This window comes from Syngnathus scovelli, chromosome 18 (assembly GCF_024217435.2).
Source record: "Syngnathus scovelli strain Florida chromosome 18, RoL_Ssco_1.2, whole genome shotgun sequence".
NCBI classification, from domain to species: Eukaryota; Metazoa; Chordata; class Actinopteri; order Syngnathiformes; family Syngnathidae; genus Syngnathus; species Syngnathus scovelli.
In genome coordinates this window covers 11,668,790-11,694,385 of record NC_090864.1, presented here as the reverse complement: position 1 = coordinate 11,694,385, position 25,596 = coordinate 11,668,790, and the positions used below count along the sequence as shown (strand labels likewise).

General features: G+C 49.1%; 1 protein-coding gene across 3 annotated transcripts in view; it reads left to right on the top strand.

Annotated features, from left to right (window-relative positions):
* boc (BOC cell adhesion associated, oncogene regulated) overlaps positions 1-23,633 on the top strand; it is a 29,345-nt gene extending 5,712 nt beyond the window's left edge. Inside the window, exons 3-24 of one of the 3 annotated variants that reach the window (XM_049749765.1) lie at positions 454-554; positions 1,870-1,968; positions 2,553-2,777; positions 2,949-3,057; positions 4,596-4,649; positions 7,845-7,930; positions 15,707-15,836; positions 16,072-16,344; positions 18,179-18,325; positions 18,635-18,778; positions 18,990-19,286; positions 19,685-19,957; positions 20,048-20,316; positions 20,409-20,574; positions 20,659-20,727; positions 20,988-21,197; positions 21,263-21,438; positions 21,521-21,926; positions 22,005-22,222; positions 22,284-22,363; positions 22,432-22,568; positions 22,792-23,633. In XM_049749765.1, the coding sequence (XP_049605722.1) occupies positions 15,725-15,836; positions 16,072-16,344; positions 18,179-18,325; positions 18,635-18,778; positions 18,990-19,286; positions 19,685-19,957; positions 20,048-20,316; positions 20,409-20,574; positions 20,659-20,727; positions 20,988-21,197; positions 21,263-21,438; positions 21,521-21,926; positions 22,005-22,222; positions 22,284-22,363; positions 22,432-22,568; positions 22,792-22,928 (3,114 nt within the window). In that variant the 5' untranslated portion in view covers positions 454-554; positions 1,870-1,968; positions 2,553-2,777; ... (2 more) ...; positions 7,845-7,930; positions 15,707-15,724 and the 3' untranslated portion in view covers positions 22,929-23,633. Of the gene's footprint in view, positions 1-453; positions 555-1,869; positions 2,778-2,948; positions 3,058-4,595; positions 4,650-7,844; positions 7,931-15,706; positions 15,837-16,071; positions 16,345-18,178; positions 18,326-18,634; positions 18,779-18,989; positions 19,287-19,684; positions 19,958-20,047; positions 20,317-20,408; positions 20,575-20,658; positions 20,728-20,987; positions 21,198-21,262; positions 21,439-21,520; positions 21,927-22,004; positions 22,223-22,283; positions 22,364-22,431; positions 22,569-22,791 lie in introns of all 3 variants that reach the window. The other 2 variants (XM_049749767.1, XM_049749768.1) reach the window with 2 other exon arrangements.
* Positions 23,634-25,596: the final 1,963 nt, after the last annotated feature.

Genomic DNA, 25,596 nt, shown 5'->3' with positions numbered 1-25,596 from the left:
AGCGAGAGAGGAAAAAAGAAGGGAGGATGAATGCCTCACTACACCACAAATTGTGTGTGTGTGTGTGTGTGTGTGTGTGTGCATGCTGACTGTACAAGCCAGCGTGTGTGTTTGTGTCGGAGGTGGGTTGATCTGCGGCCTCCAAACCAAACTTTTTATTTTGCGGATTTTCTTCGCGGTAGAAACTGGATCGGATTTGGCCGCTTCACCAGAAGTCACCGTTGATTGCAATCAAGAAAGCAAAAAAGAGTGGCGACCTTTGACCTCAGAGGTCAGAGGACGGGAAAGCTTCATTGACAAGGCTCTTTAGTGCGTGGCTGGTGAAAACAAAATCATGAGTGATTAAAATATCTAAAAATAATGTGCTGATTAGAGCCACATGTTGAATTGATGGTGTGCGTTTTTGTGTGTGCTTGTGTGTGTGTGCTTGTGTGTGTGTGTGTGTGTGTGTAGTCACAGAAAGCGAGGAGGAAGCCAGCAGAGGCCGCTTGGAATCAAAGCAGCGGAGAAAAAAAACAGTTTGTCTTCTCTCCAAGCTCTGATAATAGCGCCACGTGAGTCCCCTTCACGCCGTGTTTGTTTATTCTCACAACTCTCACACACACACGCACTTTCGCCAACACACAAACGCACCGTGATGTCGACGTCATCGCTCACACGTGGACGTAAACATGAAGCTGAGGACCCACCCATCGTAGTTGGAGGGGGTCTCATAATGGCCAGGTGGTTTCAGTTAGGGCGCGCTCTCATGAAAGCGGACGAAGAATCAAAATAAATGTGTTTTCTTAGTCAGGTACGCTGGAGTTTTTGGTGGCTCGCGGGAACAGCTGAAAAGAGTCAAGACGTTATGACTGTTGTTTGTTTTAGTTTTGAAAGCTTCTTGCCGGCAAAGTTGGTTCAATCGAATTATCGTGGCCTTTCAGTGGACTAACATTGAACTTTAAAGAGGGGCTTCGTTCATGTCAGAGCTGCTAGGTAAGCAGAGCTGCAATATGGGCAAAATAGGTCAAGATTCAAAATTTCAAGTCCAGTTTCCGCTTCGTCACCATCTGATGTTATTTAGTATCCGTTCCCAAAATGGCCGCCGCAAACGACAACAAACGTGCTTGTGCGTTTTAAGCGTCTGATTGGCTCAATTCATCCTCTCCTTTGTGTTGTGACTCCCGAAACCCACATCAACTCCTTTCGGGTGCATTGTGAAGGTCTTATCTTCATCCGAGCGCAGACATAGCAGTCGCAAGACAAACCTCAGCGTCCGCCATCCACATCTGTGGTCCGACACGCTGTCAGTCATTAATTAGCCGCGAGGTGGGGAGGGGAGGGGAGGGGAAGGGGAAGGGGGTTCTTCCTGTGGAGGGCGGCGTGTGCTTATTTGATAAGAAGTCGTCCGTCAGGAAAGAAAATAAACAGCCAAAGCGTGCGGCTACTGCGAGAGCTGCTACTGGAGCGCAACACAATATTTACACCAACACACATGCGCACACATTCGACTCGCACTGGAGCTCGGACGCACTTGCTCAAACGTTTGCGGCGGTGTGATTTTGGCCGTATCAGGATGAAATCATCGGTATTACGATTTAAAATCACAAAATGAGTAAATCGCGATTCCTATCCGACTGACGTTTTTTTGACGATTATATCCCCATCCGATTTATTTTGAAGTCGATATAACAATTTGTAACGTGCTGATGCGCGCCCTCTAGTGATACAAGAAAGAATGACCGAGTTCAGTTCACTTTTTCTTTAAAACCATTTATTTCGGCATAACTTTTCAATCTTTATTAGGATTCAGCTGTTTAACTTTTTTCATTTCCATGAGCTCTTGTGATAATGACATGTTTTCTTCCATTATCTCAATGATGGTGTCAGTATTGCGATATCAGCAAGTCGTTCGCAGTGATGATGTGCTGATGGATGTGCTCGTGAATTCCCCAATGGGAGAAATAACTGACTGAAGCAAAAAAGGAGGTGAGGAGGAAGGGGGGGTGAAATGATTCCCAAACCTTAATGTTTTCCACATGCTTTGGAAAATTGTCGACACGTATGATTTGTCGTTGGGGAGCTTAAAAAAAAAAGAAAAAAATAGGCGACTGTCAGTGGGACATTGTCAAAGCCGAACGCTGACGTTGGGCACCGGCCAATGTTTGCCACCGCCCTAAGAGGAGCGTCTCCACTCTCAGTTGGAGAAACATTGTGGCTTCGCAACTGAAAATTAACAGCGTGGCTTTTTTTCCGCAGACGCTTCTTTTTACAAACAAACAACACTTTGCTCGCGTCCTTATAGAAGGAGTCAGTCAAAATATATCAATATTTTTTTTTTTTTTTTTTAGCGTCAAGCATCAGTTGAATGTTTACATACAAGACTGGACAAGAAAACTGCTAAGCTAGCTAGCTTACAATTGAGTGAAATCTAACAATGTGGCTTTCTTGCTACCATATTCAAGATGTGCTTTTGGGGTAAAATAGCAAATTGCAGCCATTAGACTGTGTGTCTACTTGCTCTTTGATGTTGCATAATCTGTTTTTTTCTGTGTATGTGTGCGCCTCTCGAGGAGCCATTGTTTGTTTGTTTGTTTAGATAAGGAAGGAGGAGGTGGGTGTGTGTGTGTGTGTGTGGGGGGGGGGGGGGGCCATGTGCCGAGGGACCGAAGCAGAAAGGGCCCTCTGACCCCATCGGGACCCAGAGTCCCGCCCTCTGGCTGTGACTGACAGATAGCATCGGTGTATCGTGGCTCTTTATCGGCTGCTCCCTGTGATCGGCCCCGCAGCCCGAGAGGGTACGGAGAACACGCAAACATTGTATGTGGAGCTTAGACAGCCGTCTTGCCATCGTGTGTGTGTGTGTGTGTGTGTGTGTGTGTGTGTGTGCGTGTGTGTGTGTGTGTGTGTGTGTGTGTGTGTGTGTGTGTGTGTGTGTGTGTGTGTGTGTTATTTCTCTTGGATACCAGGCGGCTCTGTTGCCTGCAAGTCATTGGGTGTATTTCTTGGAGCGGGTGAGCTCATGCTTCCAACATAAAGACGCATTGAGTGAAGTGGGACCGTTGGCCAATTCTGGAGGTACACACACACACACACACACACACACACACACACACACACACACACACACACACACACACACACACATATGCATAGCGAAAGACGCACTCAGGCCAGTGTGGAGGGCTCCCGAGGGCCGGGGGGGGACTATCGTTTTCCTTGTTAATTACGACCGTCTGGCAGCCTGGAAAGCAGGAAGTCCAAGAGGGGAGCGATGGAAAGAGGGAAGGAGGGAGGGAGGGAGGGAGGGAGGGAGGGAGGGAGGGAGGGAGGGAGGGAGGGAGGGAGGGAGGGAGGGATGGTAGATAGATGATAGCGGAGGGAGGGAGGGAGGGAGGGAGGGATGGTAGATAGATGATAGCGGAGAGAGGGAGGGAGGGAGGGAGAGCGACAATGAGGGAGGATGGAGACATCCAAGTCAAGTTTGGATGGCAAAACCAGGTGCGTTTTCCTGCCTTCATCCCAGTTTAGCCCACCTTTGGGAATGTAGCTCTTCTATTTTGTGCATTGCGCGTCAAAAGCATGTTCAATTAGTCCAAACTCACGTGGGGGTGATTATTTCTGCATTCCAGGCCGAGCCGCATTCTCCGCTTTTCCACCTTTTGACCCTCTCTCTCAGGCAAAACCAGCTTGCGCTCGTAACTTAACTTTACTGTCTGGCCCTCTTCTGCCATCCATTTGTCACCCCCCCCCCCCCCCCCCCCCCCCCTCTGGCCGACCCCGAGCCTTGCTTGAGACCAAACATCACCTAGCACACACTGCGCTTGAATAAAAAAAAATTTAAAAAAAGTGACTTAAAACACACAGGCCTAAAAGTGAAAAAGTGGGCCGAGCAGCTGCGGTGGCGAGCTGGAGCTGGAGCTGGAGCTGGAGCTGGCCTGGGATTTGACTGGCTCCAGGTCCAATTACCAGTGTCTGCCGCATCTGGACACAGTTAGAGAGGCGAAGCGCACGGCACCGCACCGCACCGCACCGCGCGCCATTAGGGATATAAATTCACAAGTTTTTCAGACGACGACGACACTTGATGACGTGTGGGACTCAGACACCAGACGGAGGGAGCGAGGCTTGCGGCTCTTCCTGTCAAAGCGCCACAACAGTTTGTTTTGAACATACAAACGAGAATCATTCGGAATGAATCTGACACCATTCATGCGTTAAGTCAATTTGTGATTCAATACTTATATTAAATCTCTTAACCACTCCACAGAGCACATTAAGAAAGGGAATGATCAGTTTCCTTGTTGTATGGTGTTCCACAGGGTTCAATTGTGGGGCCTGTCCTGTTTTTATTGTATTTGCTGTTTCCACTTTCAGAAACAATTCTAGTCATCAAGATTGACTGTTGTTGTTGTTTTAATTCTAGATGGATCTAGCGACAGTACATATTCATGCGCAAAAAAAAAAACACTCACAGACTTTCATGCATGTGAAGCTAGTTTGAGTTTAGCCGTGTGTCATCGCCTCGGGAACTTTTCATATCCGGAGATTTTATTGTTCTTTTTCATTCCATTATTAAAGCTTACTCAGTGTGTGTGTGTGTGTTTTCATTCCAGGGTGATTGTGCTGCTGAGGCACACATCCAAGCTCAGGTGGGGTCGGACCTCAGGGTGAGTTAGTGTGTGTGTGTGTGTGTGTCTCCCTATGACTCCATGTTGTTGTTTTTCTGCCCATGGAGACGACGGGATGTCATTTTGTTTGGCCAACGTTCCTTTCGACTCTTCTAGCGCTCGCCAACGTCCACGTCCCAAAAATTCATAACTGGAATGAATCCTTCTTGCATCCTTTAAGCTTGTTCCGCAAGGCAGCGGCCGCAGAAGCTCCGCGCAATATCCGCCCGGCTTATGCTACACAATATTGTCTCTATATTGCCATCTGAAAGGGATTTTTGCGGTGGCTTAACCGTAAAAAGCGTATTGAAGCTGGCAAACAATAGACAGTCCACATTTAGATTTGAAGTGATTTTGATTGATTAGCCTACATTGTTTAAAAAATGATGCCGTAAAGAGCGGAAGATATTTTCTCGACATCTTTTTACTCAAGTTGCTTTTACTTCATTTCAAATGTAGTGGTTCTGTAGCGCATTTCCTGCTCTGTTCCTTCCAAATATTTTGCACGAAAAAAAGTTGCTAGTATTTCTTCCCGTTCATCATGCGCATTTTCCCACGAGTTCTTCGGAGTCTTTTGATACATTCAGGAGCAGAGGAAGACCAATGAGTCGTCCAGCTTTTGACATATGCTCGACTCTGCGCTTTTTCAGCTCGTGTGGGTTTATTTTTAGGCGAACGCAGGAAGCGGCGGCGCTCGGGCCGCTATACTGCAAACTCGTACCTCCCACCCATCATGCTTCATTAATCGCGCTTATTCTGACCGACACGCAGAATGACACCTGTTGTTTAAGTGTCTCGTTTATTGTTGGGATTTGAACCGCGACCGAGCGCTTTTTGCGGCTCCGCTCGTTCAACTTTATATTTCCCCAAGTCTTCCCGTCGCCGTACTCGCTCGGCCCTCTGGGGCAATATCTGCTTCCTTACCGAGAAGCGAAGACGTAAACCCGGGAGACGCAACATCATTTTTTTTGTCATATGCTCCGCATTCTCGACTATGCTGTAGGTGCTCCATTTCCTCGCTGCCCTCAGTCTCCCCTCAGATCAAATCTGGAGTTAATGACTCCGCTCCCAGGATGTCATAGGCGAGGCTGACTTGCGGTTCCTTCCATTAATTGACGTCGCCGCCGCATAAAACGCGGACGTTAGCGACGTTAGCCGGGAAGGAATACGACGCAGCGACGTGCACGTACAGACATGTCGTCAACCCGCATAAACCGCGCGTGGCGTTTTCAAGTCGCAGCAAAAACATGAGGAAAAAAATAAAGATGTAATAAAAGCCACTAATTTTTCTATGACTCAGAGATGTAATGTAAGCCTCAACCAAAGATTAATGACCAACGACAAGATTTTGTTTTCGTGGCTGTTTGGGTACAGTGGGAAAGAAAATAGAAATGGGGGCAACCTTTTCAGAATTCTTCATATTTAATCCAAGGGGAGACTAAGAGGCACCCCTAGGAGTCTAACCAATAGGAGTCGTTTATTTACTTCTCAGTGATGAGACCAACTTTTTCCGGGATGAGCCAAAATGCAAAAAAGCGGAGAATGTGGAGTGTAACATTGAACCTTGGCTGACCAGGTAGTTTCCCCATTGCCAATGCTGTTTACATGTATAACCCAGCAAGAGGAAGGCCCGCAGCTCCCCAGTGAAATCGGCCCTCCCCCCGTCCCTGCTCTCGCTGTCCATGCCGGCCGGGCAGGATGAATTAGCGTGGGACAAAGGGCTTTGTGGGCCGGCCATGAAAGGCCCATTAAACATGCCGCATCCCCCTGAGGCCCTGCCCTGTGGGACCCCCCTCTCTCTCTTTCGCTTCCCCTCGAATGCCCCTCTCCCAGCAGGGATGCAATCCTAGCATGCAGCGCTCTGCTTCGATTTGTCCCTCAAGGGTCTGGAGCGATGACACGTCAGATGTCCCCACGGCTCATTGTTGACTTGGTTACCGTGACGACCAACTCCGCTTTGCCTCAACAGCTGTGTCACTTCCATCATTGATGGATGGAGCGTTACGTTCCACTTGCGGCCCACAGTGTCCTCTGGATGTCCTCATCCTTCTACGAATAAGCCCTACTAGGGATAATATAGTCCTCAGTCTCCACTTTGCTGCAGCGAACCCTTTTCTCGCTGCCCGTGGTCTTCTCTTGGATAAAAATCAACGATACGATTTTTTTCCTTATCACTTGTTTATTCTTGGCTGCAGCAGCCCACTTTTTTTGCTGCCCTTATTCTCTTCTTGTATCAAATTTGTCATCATTATTCTGTGTCTCATTATCCGGCCAATGTTTTCCAAGACCCTGTGGAAAACCGAGCCCATTATTGTGCGGTCAAAAATAAAAAACGATTGTGTACTTTGAACACAGGATTATACCCATGACACTTGACCACATACACACACACACACACACACACACACACACACACACACACACACACACACACACACACACACACACACTATTGATTACTGAACAGAGCAGGAATGATTGCCTCCATTTCCCCAAAAATATGCTGAGTAAGTCAAGAATTCCTAAAGAAGGAAGTGCGAGGAGCGGGGAAGCTGTGATCAGTGTAGTATGAAAGTGTGGGTGTATTGTACAGTTAAAAAAAAAAAAAAAAACTGACCCACAACACAGCTGCACTGGAGGGCCTGCAGGCCACAAAAAAAGGAGGGGGGGGGGGGGGTCAATACAAACTGCGCATACCAAATCAGGAGGAGGGAAGCAACAGGAGTGCTGGGGGGGGGGGGGGGGTATTTATTGCCCCTTACAGCACATTTGGAAATGAGCATTTTTTTTTAAAGTGTTAAAATTAAGTGTTGAACAGTGAGGTGGACTTTTTGGTTGCAGTTTGCGGCATGCAAAGCAGTAGTGCTGTAATGTGTGTGTTTGCGGTGTTTTTTCTTTTGGGGGGGGGGGGGGGGGGGGGGTCTACGATCCAGTCCCAGCATTGTTAAGGTCCCTCCTCCTGCTTTGGGAAATGGGAGGACTGGGAAGGCGTCGCTAAAAAAAAGTGGGAGGGCGGAGAGTGGGGGGGAGAATTGTTTGAGAGCTCAGTCATCCAAAAACCTCCTTTCAGTGTGAGAACCTTTTTCGGGGGAGCACGCAGAGAAAATGTCGCTGCCGCCGCAGTAAATAAAAAGGCAAAACGAGAAGAATAAGAAGGAAGAAAACGTTTTTTCCTTGTTTTTCTTGTTGTTGGAGACGAGGACTACTGGGGTGGGAAAGTCCATCTGAAGATCGCTTTGCTGAGAAAAAACGAGGTGCAAGCGCTAAATCGAGCAGTTTGGGTGAGTTTCAATCCTCCGCGCTCCCTACTTTGAAATCAAATCGACACTGCATAGATGCCAAACTTGTGATTACTTTCACCAAGAAAACTCCAAAAGTGATGTTCGCGTGTTGCTACTTGGTCACGCACGTTAGCGTGGTAGCATGCGTGGAGTTTTGAAGCCCCTTAGTGCACCCTATCGATGGAGATTTAGGAGAAACTACACAAAATGTAGTTTTAATTGTACCTCAAATGCGCGTTTTGCGCTTTACCCAAAAAGTGATTTCGGCATGTGGACGCACGACGACGGGACTACTTTGTTAGCGTCTCTGTTTTTTCACTCTACTTTAATCACGTTTAACCCGCTTGAGCGTATTTTGGAGGAGAAAGTAACACGTTGCGTGACTTTTTGCGGTTGGCATTCGTGTTTATTTAACGCTATTACACGTTGTACAGGCCGCATGCAGCCCATGTCGTTTCCACCATTGCGGGGAACATAAACACATCGGGGCTCTGCTAGGTTGACGTACCCCCACAGCAACAATGTTTGCTGGACCTCTGTGGTGAAGTGTTTTGCCCAGCGTACATGGAACGCATCATTCTCCTGCAGAGATTGAGTGTGTGCATGTACTGTATGTGTGGGTGGGTGCATTTGCTTGACCGTCTTTCGATGCTGGCCAATCATAACAGTGCCCTTTGGGTCACGTGCTTTCTATCAAACAACTGATGGGGTGTTTTTGCAGCATCCCATTCCTGCTTAATGAGAAGAAAATGTTGACCTAAGCTTTCCTGCTGATGACTGTGATGGTCGTGGGGGGAAAAGGGTGGTCTCAAGTTTCCTCAGCACAGGTGTTGGTTTTATTGTTTGGATTTTTTTAGGCCTTTTGCGAAAGCTCAGTGACAGACATAAGTGTCACTCGAATTAAAAATGGAGAAAATCAAAGGAATTAAGATTGTAAACGCTAAATTGAATGCGCGTTAATGAGTGTGCCCTGCGATTTTCCGCCGAGGAGTCCGGGCCTGAATTCAGGTGGGATAGGGTCCAGCTCACCCACAACTAATGAGCACAAGCTCTTTGAAAAATGCTTGGAGGCAAATGGAGAAACTCTTTGTCTTGTTCTTGATCAGTTCTGACAAGTGCGACGGGCCTGAATTGAACTAATTGACTCCGGTTCTGATTATCTGCTTGTTTACCAGCCCCATTGACCAATACACTAAAAAGAAGAGATTTTTTTTTTTTTTTTTTTTGGGATTACTGCTGCCTGTGTTACAGTTTTCAGGTTAAATTGACTTTTTTTATACTCAAGTTGCCAAAGCTGAGCAGGCTGCGCTATAAAATGAATTCATGATAAAAGGAGTTGCAAGTATGTTCAGTGGTCTGTTAGCATTAGCATGTTTAGCACCCGTCAAGGAGTGTATTTTGGTGCTGTGGTTGCCCAAATGTATGCCATAAGCTTGTTGTGGAGCGTGCTGCGTTTGCGGGCCAGCGTTTAAAAACGGACGTCGACTCCAGTGTGGGGTCTAATCTGGGAACCTATTTGTTTATTGATTGAATGCTGAAGCCCTCGATTACTCTCGCTGGTTTGTTTTATGTTAGCATTCTAATAATCAATGGTGCTTTTTGACCAGTCCTTGTCGACTTTGAGTTGTTTTTAGTATACGGCCCGCGGGCTCAAGGTCGCCCACCCCTGTTGGCGACAAAAGAGAAGGGGAAGAATGAAATCTCCATCCTCGAGGGCACGCTTTCATCTGTGACAGCGGGACGCTGGTGCAGCCATAACAGACGTTTTTTGGGGGGCGGTCGAGGGCCTCACCTGTGTGGTCCTTCTGGACGGGAAGAAATAGAGAGCCGGCCTCTTACTTTTCCTTTCTTTTTACGCTTGTAACTCGTCTGAGCCAAATGTAAAGCGTTCTTCCTTGTCTGTCTCTGTACTGATTGATGGGAGGAATCTGGGCTTCTCTGTCCATCCGTAGAAGGACACCTGGCCAAGCAGGTGCCCCCCAACTCCACTTCTGATCCTTGCTGTCAACCAGGAAAGCATTGAGGGGTTGGAATGTGAGAGTTAAAAAAAAAAAAGGACTTCTGAGGCTAATTAAACATGCCGCCATCAAACGGCACGAAATCCCTTTCCGCTTCAGGTGCCTCTTGGTGGCATGTGCAACCTTTTCCCACGCGCCTTTTTTCTTTCTTTCTTTCTGAATCCTGTTAGCTTGCTAAATGAACCGGCTACCTATCTGTTATTCCTCAGTAATATTTTTTCTTGAAAACAGTATGACTGGGCTCACATGGCAGGTCGGTTTAATTCCTGTCAGGGGTCCTTGGAACAAAATTGTCCCCTGAAAAAAAGGCTCCCTGGCTCCAGAATGTTTGAGAAACCCTGCGCTAATGAAGTCAGCCCTCTCACACACATTGTGAAGTCTAAGTGCTTGTTTGCTCACTGATCCACTCCAATAGGAGTGTGTCTGTATGTGTGTGTGTGTGTGTGTGTAGTAGATGTTTGGACAGAGATTACAGGGTGTTGTTAGCGACGCGCTAATAGCTCATTCACACACATTTGTTTAACCTTGTCGTCTTGGATGAATTATTGTGTTAAAAAATGCCGGCATATCGACTTTCCCGCTCGGGAACCCGGGCGCCGTTCCAAGGCCGTTAAGCGATAATCACTTGTAGGCTGGCAGGGCTTGATTTTGGCTGGTAGAGCGATGCTTGTCCCCGCAGCCCGGCCTGGCCCGGCCCAGCCCACCGGTGCCTCGGGGTAATGGAGGGCTGGAATTTTCCACCGTCCTCTCCTGTCAGTCGGACGGCATCAAGCGTGAGAGCGAGACTTCAGCTCAGCAAGCCGTTCCTTTTGGCTGTGCATTTTGCTTTTTCTTGAGATTTGATTTGATTCCATCCCTTGACCAATGCTCATACAAACAAGCAGCCTCTTAGCGATTCTACTCTATTTTCGACTTCTTCCAGCCAGCCAGCCAGCCAGCCAGCCCTTCCTCCTGGGAGAAAACACAACCAGGGTTGTGAGTGACAGGACAAATGGCGGCTGTGCTTTAAAAAAGGAACAAAAAAAGACTAACCACCTCCAGAATCTTAGTCCAGCTGGTTCTCCTCTCAGGAAGCTCTCACTTCAGTTTCCCGCCTGCTCCTTTTTCTGCTTTTCCTATACACGAGTCTTGTGACTCTACGGCCGGGTCTTATCTCAAGTTCCCAATGTCTGTTTTTCATATAACATTTGAGCCCCCCACCCCCCCGTACCCCCGCTGAGACTTGCCGAGCCGGGCGGCGGATCCTTCCCCGGGTTCCTGCTGAATAATAGGCAGAAATTGCTCTTGATTTATAATTGGTTCCATTCAGTCTGCAAGAAAGTCCACCCCCCCCACCCCACTCCTTCCCCCTTTCCTTTTCCTCCTTACTTTCTTTCTTTCTTTCTCCAATCTCTGCAATGCAGGAACACACATGGGTAGACTCAGCAAATAAATATATGTATCTGCGTGTGCCTCATGACGTTTGAAAAGTTCAGTTAGTACAGAACAATGATTTGATTTTTAAAATGGCATATTTGTGAGTTCACCTACGTATTTTAAAGAAATGAAAAGACTCTCGATGGGCCGTATTGAACACCAAAAGGAGCTCCATATGGCCCACGTGCCTTATGTTGCGCACGGCCACACCATCTAGCATCTAATTGGCAGCTGTTTTTATGTGTATCGGAAAAAGCAAGAAATATCCTGAGGTTTGCATTTTTCTGCGCCTGTGTGAGTATACTTTTACCATGTAATGGGGACATGTGTGTGATTGCTCGCGTATGCGCGGGCGGGCAGAGAAAACATACTTGTGGCCACGCAAAATATGTAAGTGCTTGTGTGTGATGAGTGCTGCAAAATTGCCACTATTATGTTAGCTTTCTCAGCGTGCGTGTTTGGATGCCCAAATCTAGTAATGACTCGCCACAACACTCAATTTTTCCTCACATAGTTGAGAAATGGAGAGTTGTTTTTATTGTCACTCCATGGAATGATTTGAAAACTAACTAAAGATATTTGTTTTGGTTGGCTTTTGCAGCACCACTTTGATTGATTGGCTAGCTTGAGCTAGCTAGCTAGCTAGCTACCTTTGTCCCATTGTCAATTTTCCTCCCTCTCATGTGATTGGCTTCTATCCCTTCTTTAAAAGTGCGTCCTGTTCCCATGGCCCCGCCGCTTCACGGCAAGTGCAGGAATGCGTCCGTCTGTGAGCTGTAATTAGCCCACCGCCGTTAATTCGGCTCGGTTATCTAAATCATGCAAATTGGTCGCCGCCGCCTAATTGATTTGAACGCCCGTCGGCCAGGCAGCCAGCTTTCAATCCTGTCCAGATCTCCCTGGCTAATCCCCCCAAGACGCCGTGTAGCTCGTTAGTGTCGGTTCGCAGGGACCGAGCTGCGGATTTGGACCGACCTATAGCTCATTATTAGATTGAAAGATGGGGGGGGGCGTCTCGTTAGCAATGCTCTGATAGCTTTTTGTATGGAATTTAATGGCATGTGAGAAGCAGTCCTTCTCCACCTGTTGCCTGGGAATTGGGAACATAACCATACGTAGCCGCTACTTGTTTATGTTGACTGGCTTGTTTGTTAAGCAGAGCGCGGACCTTCGCCAACCCCCCCAAGCACCTCGTAACCCGCCCGTGGCACGGGCCCCGGAGGCCAGCAAGCAGCTTGGTGGAAATATGTTGGCACATTGTGTCGCTGAAGGGCTCGTCCACTCTTTTGGTGGGAGTCACCGTCCTCCATCAATCCATAAAACCCTCCACTCACTCCTACTTAGTCATTGAGGGCCCCCCCCCCTCCCTCTCCCTTTCCATCCCCCCTCTTTGGTCATTGAGCGTGGCCCATCAGCTCTTCCCCGGGCCCTTCAGAGCAGCGTCTCCCCTTTCTCCAGGGGTCCGCGGGGGTCTTTGTCCGGGCGTCGGCTCACTGCTTTACAATGACTCTCCACTCTATTAAGGTGCGTTCTGCCTGTTAGCGTCGCCCGGGGCAACCGGCCTCCCGCGCCGCAGCTATGCATTGTGGGCCGTGGCGGCCTGTTGAAACGCCGCCACTCCTCACACTTGACACCGCATGTGTTTATCTAAAGGGGAGGAAAGAGAGTAAGGGAGGGGCGTAAGAAGACGTAAAAGTTGGGGGAGGTAGGCGAGTGATAAATATGCAACAGAGTGTTGGGGGGTTACGAGCAAGCCCCCCATCCTCACCACGGCCCCTTCCTCCTCCTTGTCGTCGTCCTCATGCCAGAAAGCAGATGGAATGTGAGCACTCCGGGAGGGGGCTCCAGCCTGGTTTTGTTCAATTAGCAAGGTTGTCAAAATGAATTTATCCGCCCTGCTGGCACCACAATGAGAAGGGGGGGCAATGGGGGTGTCCTGTCACGTGACCACAAATACCATGGACATAGAAGGCGCCACTTGTTGTCATGTACGCTAAGAGTTTTTACGGCTGCTGGTGAGCATGTATAGATTTGTGGTGGGGGCCACTGTTCTGGTTTCCATCAGCTTGGATGCTGCTATTGACTTTTTCTTTTTTCCTGGATGGAAAAAGTTGGACATAGATGTCAGGGCAACTTTTCATCTGGAGGCAGGGTATCCATCCGCTAAGCAAACACCAGGCCCAGCTGAGTAATGAATCATGTGTAGGAGGGCTGTTTTTAAGGCACGGCTGACGTATTACTGCCGTCTTGGCAACCATTCATCTCCTGTCGGGCCTGTCCTCCCTTCTCCTCGACATAGAAAATGGACTTTTGTAGACGTAATAGTTGACTCTTCCCAGCCATCAAGCCCGAAGCGAAACAATTTTAATTTGTGCGATGCCGTTTTCTTTTTGCCCGCCAAATCAAAATGTGGTGGTAAGCCCGCTTGTGGGCACAGGTGCTGGCTGGATGCTCACATACGCTTGCCTCTTTTTATGAGCAGCTGTCGCAGCTTCGGCCTCAAAAGCCGCAGGGCCTTCACGCCGGCTCGCACACTTTGTTTGTTTACCGTGTGCGCTCGCCACTAAATGGCCTCCCCGAGCGAGCCTGTAAATGTAAGAGTAGCGTGTGTGATCACGCTGCAGGTTGTTTATGTATGGCCGCCATTCCAACAGGTAAATATTTGCCTGCCAAGGAGATGCGCCATCTTGTTTTCTCATGACCAGTACACCTGTATATGCTAATGAAGGTCACTTTCATTCATAACAATCCAATTTGTATTTACAACAGTGGTTGACTAAATAATACAAAATGACACCAGTAGGATGACAAGAAGCTAAAGTGAGTTGTGTTTGTTGTTTTTGCCTGGGATAGCATTAGCAGGGCATTAGCAGCATCGCTGTAAAATGCTCGTAACTGCAGAAAAATGAACATTTGTGGGAAGAAAAGTGAAAGCAGGCTGGATAAATGATGTGATTATTACGGCATGTGTGGGTTTTTTTTGTGGGTCTGTTGGAGGGTGGTCGCTAATCCAATATTGCTCTCTCTCTTTCTCTCTCTCTCTCTTTCTCTGTCTCTCTGTCTCTCTCTTTCTCTCTCTCTCTCTCTCTCTCTCTGTCTCTCTCTCTCATTGACGGCGTACAGTGTGTGGTCCTGTGCTCGTCTGTCAGACTTATTGGCTTTCATTCACAACAGTTTTTCCATCAGCTCTTCATTTTAACTTTAGCCTTTCCATCCTCTTCCCTCCCTCCCTCGCTCGTCTTCCTCACCCCTCACCCTCTTTGTTTTTTGTCTCCCAGCGGCCTGGTTAATCACAGATATGCGGATGAACACGGAGCCCGGTATGAATATTACGCATGTTTGGTACCGGGGGGAGAATGGGAGGTTTGAGAGGCGCGGGACCACCCTCCTCATCCTGACGGGAAGTTGTTAGTTTAACCTGCCAGGAAAGAATTCAGGAAACTTGGCAGCGAGCAACGAGGGAGAAGAGATGCACGCTCTCTCTGCATTAACCATTAAAAGGCAGAGTATTTGTGTTAGCATAGCTCAATGAGCATAGTTAGCATCGTTTTTTCATTATTATTTTTTTTAGGTGGTTTTAGTGGTAAAATGTTACCCTTAGTTCTTATAGGTAGCTTTTATTAGCAGTGGTTAGGGTGACGTCTTTGGGGAGCTATTGGTGGTTTTGGGTCTTGATTTTGGTTCTCTTGGTGGTTTATTAGCTTGATTTATTTAGCTTTTTGTTTTTTTGTTTGCTTGTAGTTCTCAGGCCTGATGTGTTTAAGTCTATTAGTTGTTAGCTTGAAGTCTTGCTGTTTCTTGTTATTTTCAATTCATTAGAAATATTTATTTGAATTTAGTATTTAGGTCTCTTGGTGGTTAGCTTTACTTCCTTTTTTTTTTTTTTCCATCATATTTTCTTAGTACTTATTAGCTGGACTTCTTCCCACCCGTCAATGGACCTTCTTGTATTTTTTTTTCTTTTTTTTCATCCCTCCCTGCCTCCCTCCCTCCAAACCCTCTCTACCTGTATCAGTTACACCTGAGCAGGAAGGCATCGTGTTACAGAATGAGGGAGCCTTTTTGATGGGCTGGAGGTAAGGGGAGGAGGCTGGATGGGGGGGCTGCAGGTAGACGGGGTCAGCAAAGAAAGGCTGCATTTGTGCGCTTGCCGCTGAGGATGCCTCCCTAATGGCCGCCTGTTGCTTTATGTGCAGTTGGAATGGAAAGTCGCATATCATTTGTGTTGTTCGCAAAGATGATTTAAAACAGTGTAATATTCATCCCAGACCACTTGGGGGAAATGCAAAGAAGTATGGCAGTTACTGACGGTTTTTTTTTTTTTTGGGTGTGTGTGTTTCAGAGGAGTGTTGCATGGAAGATGTCTGGAAAACGTGACTGGACTACATGGATGAGAAAAAGAAGCACTCCCGTATTGTGCGCTCTGGGCGCCGTGCTGCTATGTTGCCTTCAGAGCAGCGCCTCCGTCTCTGGTGAGTAGATCTTTACGTTGGTGTATGTTAGAAGTACAAGGATGCCTTTTTTTCGGCGCCGAGTAAGCTTTGCCAAGGACAAAATATTCCGACTGGCAGGGTGGGCGTGTTAACGCGTCTGGCAGCTGCAATTTGCTTGGAACTAGAGAATGCAATTTTGGTCGATATTGCGTGTCAATGGCGAATAGCTGATGAACTGGAATGAAGACGTATTTGTGTAACCCTAACCCCATAGATGAAGTCCCAGAGTTCACAGAGGAGCCCAGCTCGGTGGTGCAGAAGCTCGGAGGCAGCGTGAGCCTACGCTGCGCCGCCCGCCCCGCCTCCGCCTCCATCAGCTGGCGCCTGAACGGCCGGCAGCTTACGGACGGAGACTTGGGCGTGGCGCTGGGGCCCGCGGGCTTGTTCATCGCCACGCTGTCCAACGTGACCTTAGGTCGCTACCGGTGTGTGGCCACCACCGGGGTTGGGGCCCTGGCCAGTGTGCCCGCTGACGTCACCGCAGCTAGTGAGTAAAGCGCCGCCGCACACAGACGCACACTGTACACTTTTTTCCACTTTGTCCAAAAAGAACATCCAAGAAACACAAGTTGTTGTATTTTTCTTCCCAAAAAAGAAAAACACTCTGAGCAAGCACCCCCTTCTACATCCTGACAGAGTTGGCGCACCCCTACTCTGCGCCACAGAAAGCCTTTTGGATACTTTTACAGAACTCTAGCCCAAACTTTTTTTTTTTTTGGCCTTGCCTTGCTCTAATGGGGTTGAGAGTATGCGAGCTTACATTTGATATGCGTCCAGGGACTGCGAGGAGGCCTGAAGCTGTGTAACCTGAAGCACAGGAATGGAAGGGAGGGGAGTGAGGGGGGGGAGACACCAGGGGCCAGTCAGAACAGGAAGAGGGACCAGGACTTGGCGAGTAGCCCTCAACCCCGACAGCTGGCCCCTGTGCTGTGATGAGGTTCTAACATGTAGCCATGCGTGATGCCATGCCATGCCATGCGTGAGGCTGTCGGATGCCACGATGATGATGAAGATGACACCAGGAGGCGTTTCAGGGCCAGTCGAGACAAGATCCCCCCCCCCCCCGCAGAAAATCTTCCCGGCTGTCACATTGTGCGTCTCCTCGTCACTTTTCGTTCCTTATCACTGTTGCGGTGTAATAACACCAAAATCAAAAATCAGCCTTTGTTGAACTGACCATTTCAAAACAGGCCGTGCCTAACTATGTCATCACCCTCGGCCGGGCCTTGAACTCCTCCGAGTGAGTTGCTCCATAGGGAGCGCGTACGTGCCTGCTCCCGTCTCCATGTGTTTTTTTTTTTTTTAGCGGGGGGGGGTACTTTGAACAGATCTTCCCTTTGCACTACAATTGGGAATCCATAAAGATGAAGGATTTAAGTGAGGTGGGGGTGCTCCGGTGCGGGGGCTCCGCTCGGGTTTATGAACGCAATCAATCCTCGGATGTACGCACGCACCTGAGAGGCGCCCATATGCGGGGAAGAATGTGGGAGGAGAAAGGTGAGCAGAAACGAGGGGAAGGGCAGCGGCTGTAAAAACACCACCTGATTGATTTTGCAAATGGAGCGCTCACAGCACTTAGCTTGACGTGTCTTTGGCTGCGGGAAGGTGTGCATTTGCGCCCCCCCCCCCTTTTATAGCTCCGACAGACAGACAGACAGCAGGACCCAGCGAGTAAATCAAGAGCCGCCTTGCCGTTTGTTCTTTGGCTTTGAGCAAATCACCGCGGCGGGCCGGGCCGGGCCAGCCATCTGCCAAGAGCTACACACCTTCCCGTGGAAAAGAATGGATGGAGCTCGTGTTTTGTAAAGGATACATCACACGGCTTTTCTGGAAAAACAATAGACAAAATGTGTTGTTTTTGTCTTAATCGTCTCCTTCTATCAGCCCCCTGCCTTTTTTCCGGCCTCTTAAGAGCAGTGAGTGGTGCTTCCTCCCCAGACCCAAACTAGATCTATGCCCCTGAAACCCTAGAGCGCGGACACCTCTGACCCCTCCGCCAGGGGGTTGAAGGGTTCAAGGGTCAGATCTGTGTCTGCAGACTGTGTGTCTGCCTGCGGGACTCTGGCGGCACATGCCTCTCCCTCCCCCGTTAATCCCATTCCCTCCCACGTTTCCCACAGAACGTGAGCTGGCCCCAGTAGAAAGTTTGACAGGATTAATTGTGACGACTTGGAGGCTTTGGGAAATCAAGTTAGCTGCGGATAAAGCACGCGTTCAACTCCAAATGGCTTTTCCAGACATTCCCGTCGTCCGTTTAACGTCATTGCCATCGTGCAAACTGACTCGTCCGGCGCTTTTTTTTTTTTTTTTTCTTTCCTCAGAGCTGCGCGACTTTGAGCCGGACGACCAGCAGGAGATCGAAGTGGACGAAGGCAACACGGCCGTGATCGAGTGTCACCTACCCGAGAGCCAACCCAAGGCGCAAGTCCGCTACAGCGTCAAGCAGGAATGGCTAGAGACATCCAAAGGTTTGCCCCTCCACCCCCCCACCCCATGACTTCCCCATCCTATCTCCATAATTTACTGGAATGCCATAGCGCCGCTATCTAAGGCCATCATTAAAGCGCCGATAAGGCGGATTATCTCAAGAATGTTAAAACGCAGCAATTGTGGGCTGTTTATTTTTCCAAAGTGTTTACGTCCAAAGTTGCCCGGACGAGAAGAAAAGCGTCCGTGCTTTGAGGCCGGTATGCTAATAATGCCTGCGAGCTGTAGCAGACGCTTGCTTATCTGCGAGGAAATGATAGAGACGTTTTTCCTTTTCTCTCCTTGGACAGGGAACTACCTCATCATGCCGTCGGGCAATCTGCAGATCGCCAATGCCACGCGGGAGGACGAGGGCCCGTACAAGTGCGCCGCTTACAATCCCGTCACTCAGGAGGTTAAGACGTCGTCCTCGGCCGACCGCCTACGCATACGCCGTAAGTCCCCGCCCGGATTGATAGTGCTCCGCCACTTTGTAGGCCACATGTGGCGCGCACTTGCCAGTTGAGTCGGTTCGTTTGATGTCGCCTGGCCGCCATAATTCTCGTAAACGCTTGGACGCTGTTCAAAGGAAGAAAGTGCACACTGGATTGTGATGTGGATTCCAAGATGGAAATTCTAACCGCCCGACGTCCGCCCTCCTCCCAGGCTCCACGTCGGAAGCGGCCCGCATCATCTACCCGCCGGCGTCCCGCTCTATCATGGTGACCCGGGGCCAGCGGCTGGTGCTGGAGTGCGTGGCGAGCGGCATCCCCACGCCGCACGTCACCTGGGCCAAGGATGGCCAGGACCTGCGCGTGCACAACAACACCCGCTTCCTGCTCAGCAACCTGTTGATCGCCGCCGCCGCCGAGGGAGACTCGGGAACGTACGCCTGCCGGGCCGACAACGGCGTCGGCGCCGCTTCCGTGGCCGCCACCGTGCTCTACGATGTGCAAGTGTTTGGTAAGAGATGTGTTAAGACAAAACAATTTTTACCCTGGAGACAAATAGCAGCCCTTTCTGCAAATGGCACCAAATTAGCACTATGCGGTCACCCAAGCTCTCGCGTAAACCGAAGAGTAGCTGGTGCAGACAAACATCTCGCTTGTCTCCTGTCCAGGTTATGGCTTTGTGTTTTTCCAGTGATTTTCTGCATATGTTGTGGCAGCTGCCTTGAATTACAGTCACGGCTCTGCGCTAAAGAGCTCTGCACCCCCCTCCCCCTCCCCCTCTTGATTTACAACAAGTCAACCATCAACTCAGCACGCGTCCATGTTCCATTTTTGGAGCATTTTGGGGATTTCATTGGCGTTGCCAGTTTTTTATGGTTTCATTTTGAGAGATGCTACTTTTTTGGGCAGAGCCTCCTCAGGTGGCAGTGGAGCTACAGCAGCAAGAGGTGTCGCTGGGCGAGACGGTGCGCTTCACCTGCCAGGTGCGAGGCAAACCTGCGCCCGCCGTCACCTGGCTGCACAACGCCATCCCCTTGTCGCCGTCGCCACGACACCGCCTCACGCCCCGCATGCTGCGCGTCTCCAACGTGGGCCCGCAGGACGAGGGCTTGTACCAGTGCGTGGCGGAAAACGGCGTGGGCAGCTCGCAGGCATCCGCTCGACTCATCGCCGTATCCACCGGTGAGCCGCTTATTTCTTGTTGTGGATTACCCCCGATGTGTCCGGCCGCCCGCCGCAGCGGGACTTATGCCGCTTTGTCTTCCCTCCCAGGGATCACATCCAGGGGCAAGCTGCCCTCCATCTTTCGCCCGCTCAGCCCGGACAAAGTTCTGAGGGAGCAGCCGCCCGTGAGGCCCGGGGCGGCAGGGGCCACGCTGCCTCTGGACTGCGCGGCGCTCCCGGGTCAGATTCTGCCGGCTGAGGCGCCCGTCATCCTCAGCCAGCCTCGCACGGGCAGAGCCGACTACTACGAGCTCACGTGGAGGCCGCGGCACGAGCGGGGAGCCCCCGTTCTGGAGTACATGATCAAGTACAGGAAGGTAAGAAAGTGGTTACCGTGTGCGAGCGAGCGAGCGATCGGTAGGTACCCGAGGGCATTTGAAATGAAAAAGCACCGCACGCCACTTGTCAGGTGGGCGACCCGTCGGCCGAGTGGACGTCCAGCAGCATCTCGGGCTCCCTGCACAAGCTGACGCTGGCCAAGCTGCAGCCAGACAGCCTGTACGAGGTGGAGATGGCGGCCAAGAACTGCGCCGGCTTGGGCCAGCCGGCCATGATGACCTTCAGGACTGGGAAAGGTAGCTCCGCTATGCTTGCTAGCTTCAGGCTAACACGTGGGCTAACCAAAGTTTGCTCTTGAAATTTGGTTTTGTGTCTTTCAGGTCGTAAAGGATTGGGAGGTCATAACGATCTGCCCAAAACTCCCGCTGTTCCGTCGCCAAGCCTCTTGCGTGAGTGTCGCCCTGCTCCGTTGGCGCACGCTATTAACTTGTATGTCCTTCTTGACTACTAACATCCACTTTTCTCAGTCTCTCTTTCACTTCTGTCTTCTGGATGAGCTCTCAGTAAGTTTCTTTCAAACTAAACCTAACTTGCTGAAAATGTGCAATATTTGTCGTCATACAGTATATTTGTTTGGGGGGAAAAAAAAAAGTCATCATGGCAGATAATGAGTAAAACAAGTCCTCATCTGTTCTTGACTCGGGTGCAGCTCCCGAGGCGCCGGACAAGCCGACGGTGTCCACGGCCACGGAGACGTCAGCGTACGTGGCGTGGATCCCGCGCGGCAACCGTGGCTTCCCCATCCAGTCGTTCCGCGTGGAATACAAGAAGGTGAAGAAGGCGGGCGAAGACTGGCTGACAGCGGTGGAGAACATCCCGCCCTCGCGGCTCTCGGTGGAGATCACCGGCCTGGAGAAAGGTCAGCCCACTGGATGGCCACGGTTTGAACGCAAATGCGCTTAACGCTTTGGTCGCCGCCCATAGGGACGTCCTACAAGTTCCGAGTGGTGGCGGTCAACGTGATCGGGTCCAGCCCACCCAGCGCCCCCTCCAAGGCTTACACGGTGGTGGGCGGGAGGACCCACGAACGCCCCGTAGACGGACCCTACATCACCTACAACGAAGCCATCAATGAGACCACCGTCATTCTCAAGTGGACGGTAAGGACTTTTGGATTGTTTCGACTTCAATTCAATTCAATTCCTGTTTTTCATTTTTCCCTTTCTTTCCTAATTTCCGCAGTACACTCCGGTGAACAACACTCCCATCTACGGCTTCTACATCTACTACCGGCCCACGGACAGCGACAACGACAGCGACTACAAGAAGGACGTGGTGGAGGGCGACCGCTACTGGCACTCCATCGGCGACCTGCAGCCCGAAACGGCGTACGACATCAAGATGCAGAGCTTCAACGAGAAGGGCGAGAGCGACTTTGGCAATGTGGTCATCCTGGAGACCAAGGCCCGCCCCCACCATCACAGGCCCGTCCCCTCCGAGGGCCCCGAGCGGGAGACGGGCCGCTCGGGCGGCCTGGTGCCCCGGCCCGGCGACCTGCCCTACCTGATCGTGGTGGTCCTGGGCGCCTTTGTCTTCATTATTGTCGTCTTCATCCCCTTCTGCCTGTGGAGGGCCTGGGCCAAGCAGAGTAATGATTCTGTCGAATGGATTTGTAATGATTTTTTTGCAAAATTATTAATTAACAAGGGGCCTTTTTTGTACCCAGAACAAACGTCAGACTTGTGCTTCCCGGCCGTGGCCGCGGCCGCCCCCGTGTCGTCGCCGTGCCAGTACACCATGGTGCCCTTGCAGGGTCTGGCCCTGGCGAGGCGCTGCCCCGCCGACGGCCACCTCGCCGTCCCGCACGCACTTTACCCTCCCAGCGAGCACAACGGCAAAGCCCACCACGGGCACCTGGCTCACGGGCTACCAGGGCTCCATCAGGTACTTGACAACTTGTGGGGTAGGGGTGGAGCTTGTATTGATGGGGTGTCATTTGTTGTAGGAGGAGGTAGACATGGGCATGGAGTGCAACAGGTTATTACCGCAGCAGGGACTGGCCAACGGGTACCACTTCTGCCCCAGGTACGTAACGTACAGACGCCAGCTGACCTGGGATAACCTTCAAACCCATGACTGATTTGTTTTCTCAGTGATTCTGAGCACCACGAGCAGATGTTTGAGTCGGTTGATGATTCCTCGCTGCAGCTACTGGGGTCTTCCCGTCACCTGGACGGCCAGCAAGAGTCCACACCGGACGGGGACGGGGCAGGAGAAGAGCTTTCCCAAAGTACATTTTTCAGACATTTTAACAAAAGAGAAAAAAACAAATGGTACTAAATGGTTTTTCTCCGTTTAATGACTTCTACTTCATTGAACTTTTGTATCTTTTACGATGCAACTATAGCCAGTGCTCACTTGTAACACAGTAAGAAGACGTCATGGTTGCCTTCATGTGCTAACCCTAACCCCCCCCGATCCCTCCTGACGCTTTTCTCTCTTTCGAAATGCAGAGCTGGCATCTTTCCCAGCCGTCGTATCTCTGGAAGACGAAGGAATTTTCACCACGTCGTCGTCGACCGCCGCGACGCCGCAATCCCAAGATGCCGTACAGGAAGCCAGTGTCCCGCCCAGTGAAGCAACTGGGTAAAAAAAATGTTTATAGAGAAATCTTATTTATTTTTTTACCACAAATATTTATGTATTTATGCCTTTGTACATACTCTGTTTGATAACTGTCTATAAGGATCTTTTCATATTGAAAGAGGTTCTATTCAAAGAGTTCCGCTCTTTTGTCACGAGTTAATAATGCAAATTTTATTCAGAATTCTCAATTGCTTAGCAAATTTTAATTTAAGAAAATACATTTTAGAAAATATACATTTTTTCTAAAAAAAATAAATTTCTGCAACTTTTTTTTTTTACAGTAATTCAAAATTTGTCCTTTCCATTCCTTTTAACCAGCACTTGTCACGTGGCTCATTCCAACACCGTCTTTATAGATCTGTCAATAACGCTTTTTTTTATCGATTATGTAAAGAAATAACCACATTGTGTGAAAAAGACGATATATTGTACAGTTATTTATTTTTTTTTCAAGTCACTGAACGGGATTGTGGACATCCTTCTATCAGTCGCCGATAAGCTGAAGCCATACCTGCTTCATTACCAAAATAGCCACCTGTGACAGGTGTCAGTATTTCTCACATCGCTGTTTTAAGTATTGTATTACGCCTTTGTTGTGCCAGCAAAAATGAAGGAAATTCACAGTGTAGCTTGTCTTTTTTTTTTCTGCGTGTGTGCTCCAACATGAGCTGTAGCATTATTGCATGTAAATAAAAGCTTATGAAACCGATGAGTGTGTGTGTGAACCATTTTTTCCATTTTCAGTTGACAGTTCACTTCTTGGGTGCTAATAGATGCAAAGGGCTACATGTTTGAGCCTAAGAAGAATTGGTGAACCATTCTTTTCAACGAATCTTTGAGTGAATTGATTATAAAGATTTAGTTCACTTAAAAGAACTCGAATGCACATCACCACAGTGAATTAGCGTGCCTACGGTAAATGTGAAAGCTCGTTAAAAAAAAGTAAAAGAGCGGTTTAATTTTATTGTTTTTATTTTAGAACAAAAATAGAACATATTGCGAGAAACAAATGAAAGTACAACGACGCGTATACGTTTTGGATTCCCTGAATTTGACCCTAAGATAGCCAAAGTGTACCGTGTGTCGCCCTCTGCTGGTCAGTATGAGAAATGACGCCGCGTATATTCGTTTTGGTTTCCCTGAATTTGACCATAAGATAGCAAAAGTGTACCGTGTGTCGCCCTCTGCTGGTCAGGATGAGAAATGCTCCCGTTGATCAATTCCGGGAATCCAAAACAAAATATACGAGCCGTTTCTTGATTTGCATGTAGTGTTGTATTAGAAATAAAAATAGAAAATCCATTTTTCTTTCTACCAATCTTTTCAAGCAACGGTTTGCGATTACAACGCAACATATGAATGCTTGCATTGCAACTGTTCAATGACAATTAAAAGAAGTCCAAAAGTTGAAACAGACTTAAGAGAGTTCTTGATTCTCCAGTCCTCGAGCGGCCGCGTTCCAATATGTTTTCCAAGTGACCCTCGTTAAGCGCACCTGCGTGAAAAGTTTTAGCTCCTGCAGAACGCGAAAGGAGCTAAAACTTTTCACGCAGGTGCGTTTAACGAGGGTCACTTGAAAAACATGTTGGAACGCGGCCCCAAGGACAAGAGCTTGACACCTGTGACCATGATATTTCCCTAATAAAGTGGCTACTTTATTATCTTGTAAAATATGTTGGAATGCGGCCCCAAGGACGAGAGCTTGACACCTGTGACCTTTCACCATGAGATTTCCCTGATAAAGTGGCCTGTTATTAGGTGCACTTGAAAATGGCGGTGTACCTAATGGAGTGTCCGTGTGATTCCCTCGTTAAGTGCAGGTGCGTGAAAACTTTTAGCTCCTTTTGAACGTGAAAGAAGCTAAAAGTTTTCACGCAGGTGCGCTTAACGAGGGTCACTTGGAAAACATGTTGGAACGCGGCCCAGAGAACTGCCATTGGCTGCCATTGGATGCCATTGGCTGCCATTGGATGCCATTGGCTGCCATTGGATGCCATTGGCTGCCATTGGCTGCCATTGGATGCCAGTGGCTGCCATTGGATGCCAGTGGCTGCCATTGGCTGCCAGGTAGAAATAGCCGTCTGGTGAGTGACACGGGCTCTTGCTCGGTAAGAACTTGGTTCGATCCCGGGTGTGAGAATATACCTAAATGTGCTTTTATTGTGCAACTAACCCTTCATTTATTTATTCTTTTTTTTAACCTCGTGTAGTGTACCTATTGAAGTGTCCATGAGGCGTACCTACAACATATTGTCATATAAAGCAGTTAACCAAATGTCTGATTTTTCTGTTTTAATTGGCGAATAAAGAAACAAGGAATAAAACACCAGACAAGTTTTAACATAAATGTTTATCAATAATATTAAAAGTACATTTCAAACCAGCAATCTAATGTGAAATTGCAGTAGATATATTGGCTAACAATACTTAGGCGTATGTATGCATACACGTTATTTAAAAACTACTATAAGTGTTATACTACGATACAAGCGTTTACCAGCTCAGTGGCCTAAGAGGAGAGTGTCCGCCCTGAGATTGGGAGGTCGGGGGTTCAACCCCCGGCCGGGTCATACCAGTGACCATTATAACAATGGTACTCATTTCTTCCCTGCTTGGCACTCAGTGTAAGGGGTTGAAATGGGGCCCCCGCTGCTCACGATCATTGGGACTTT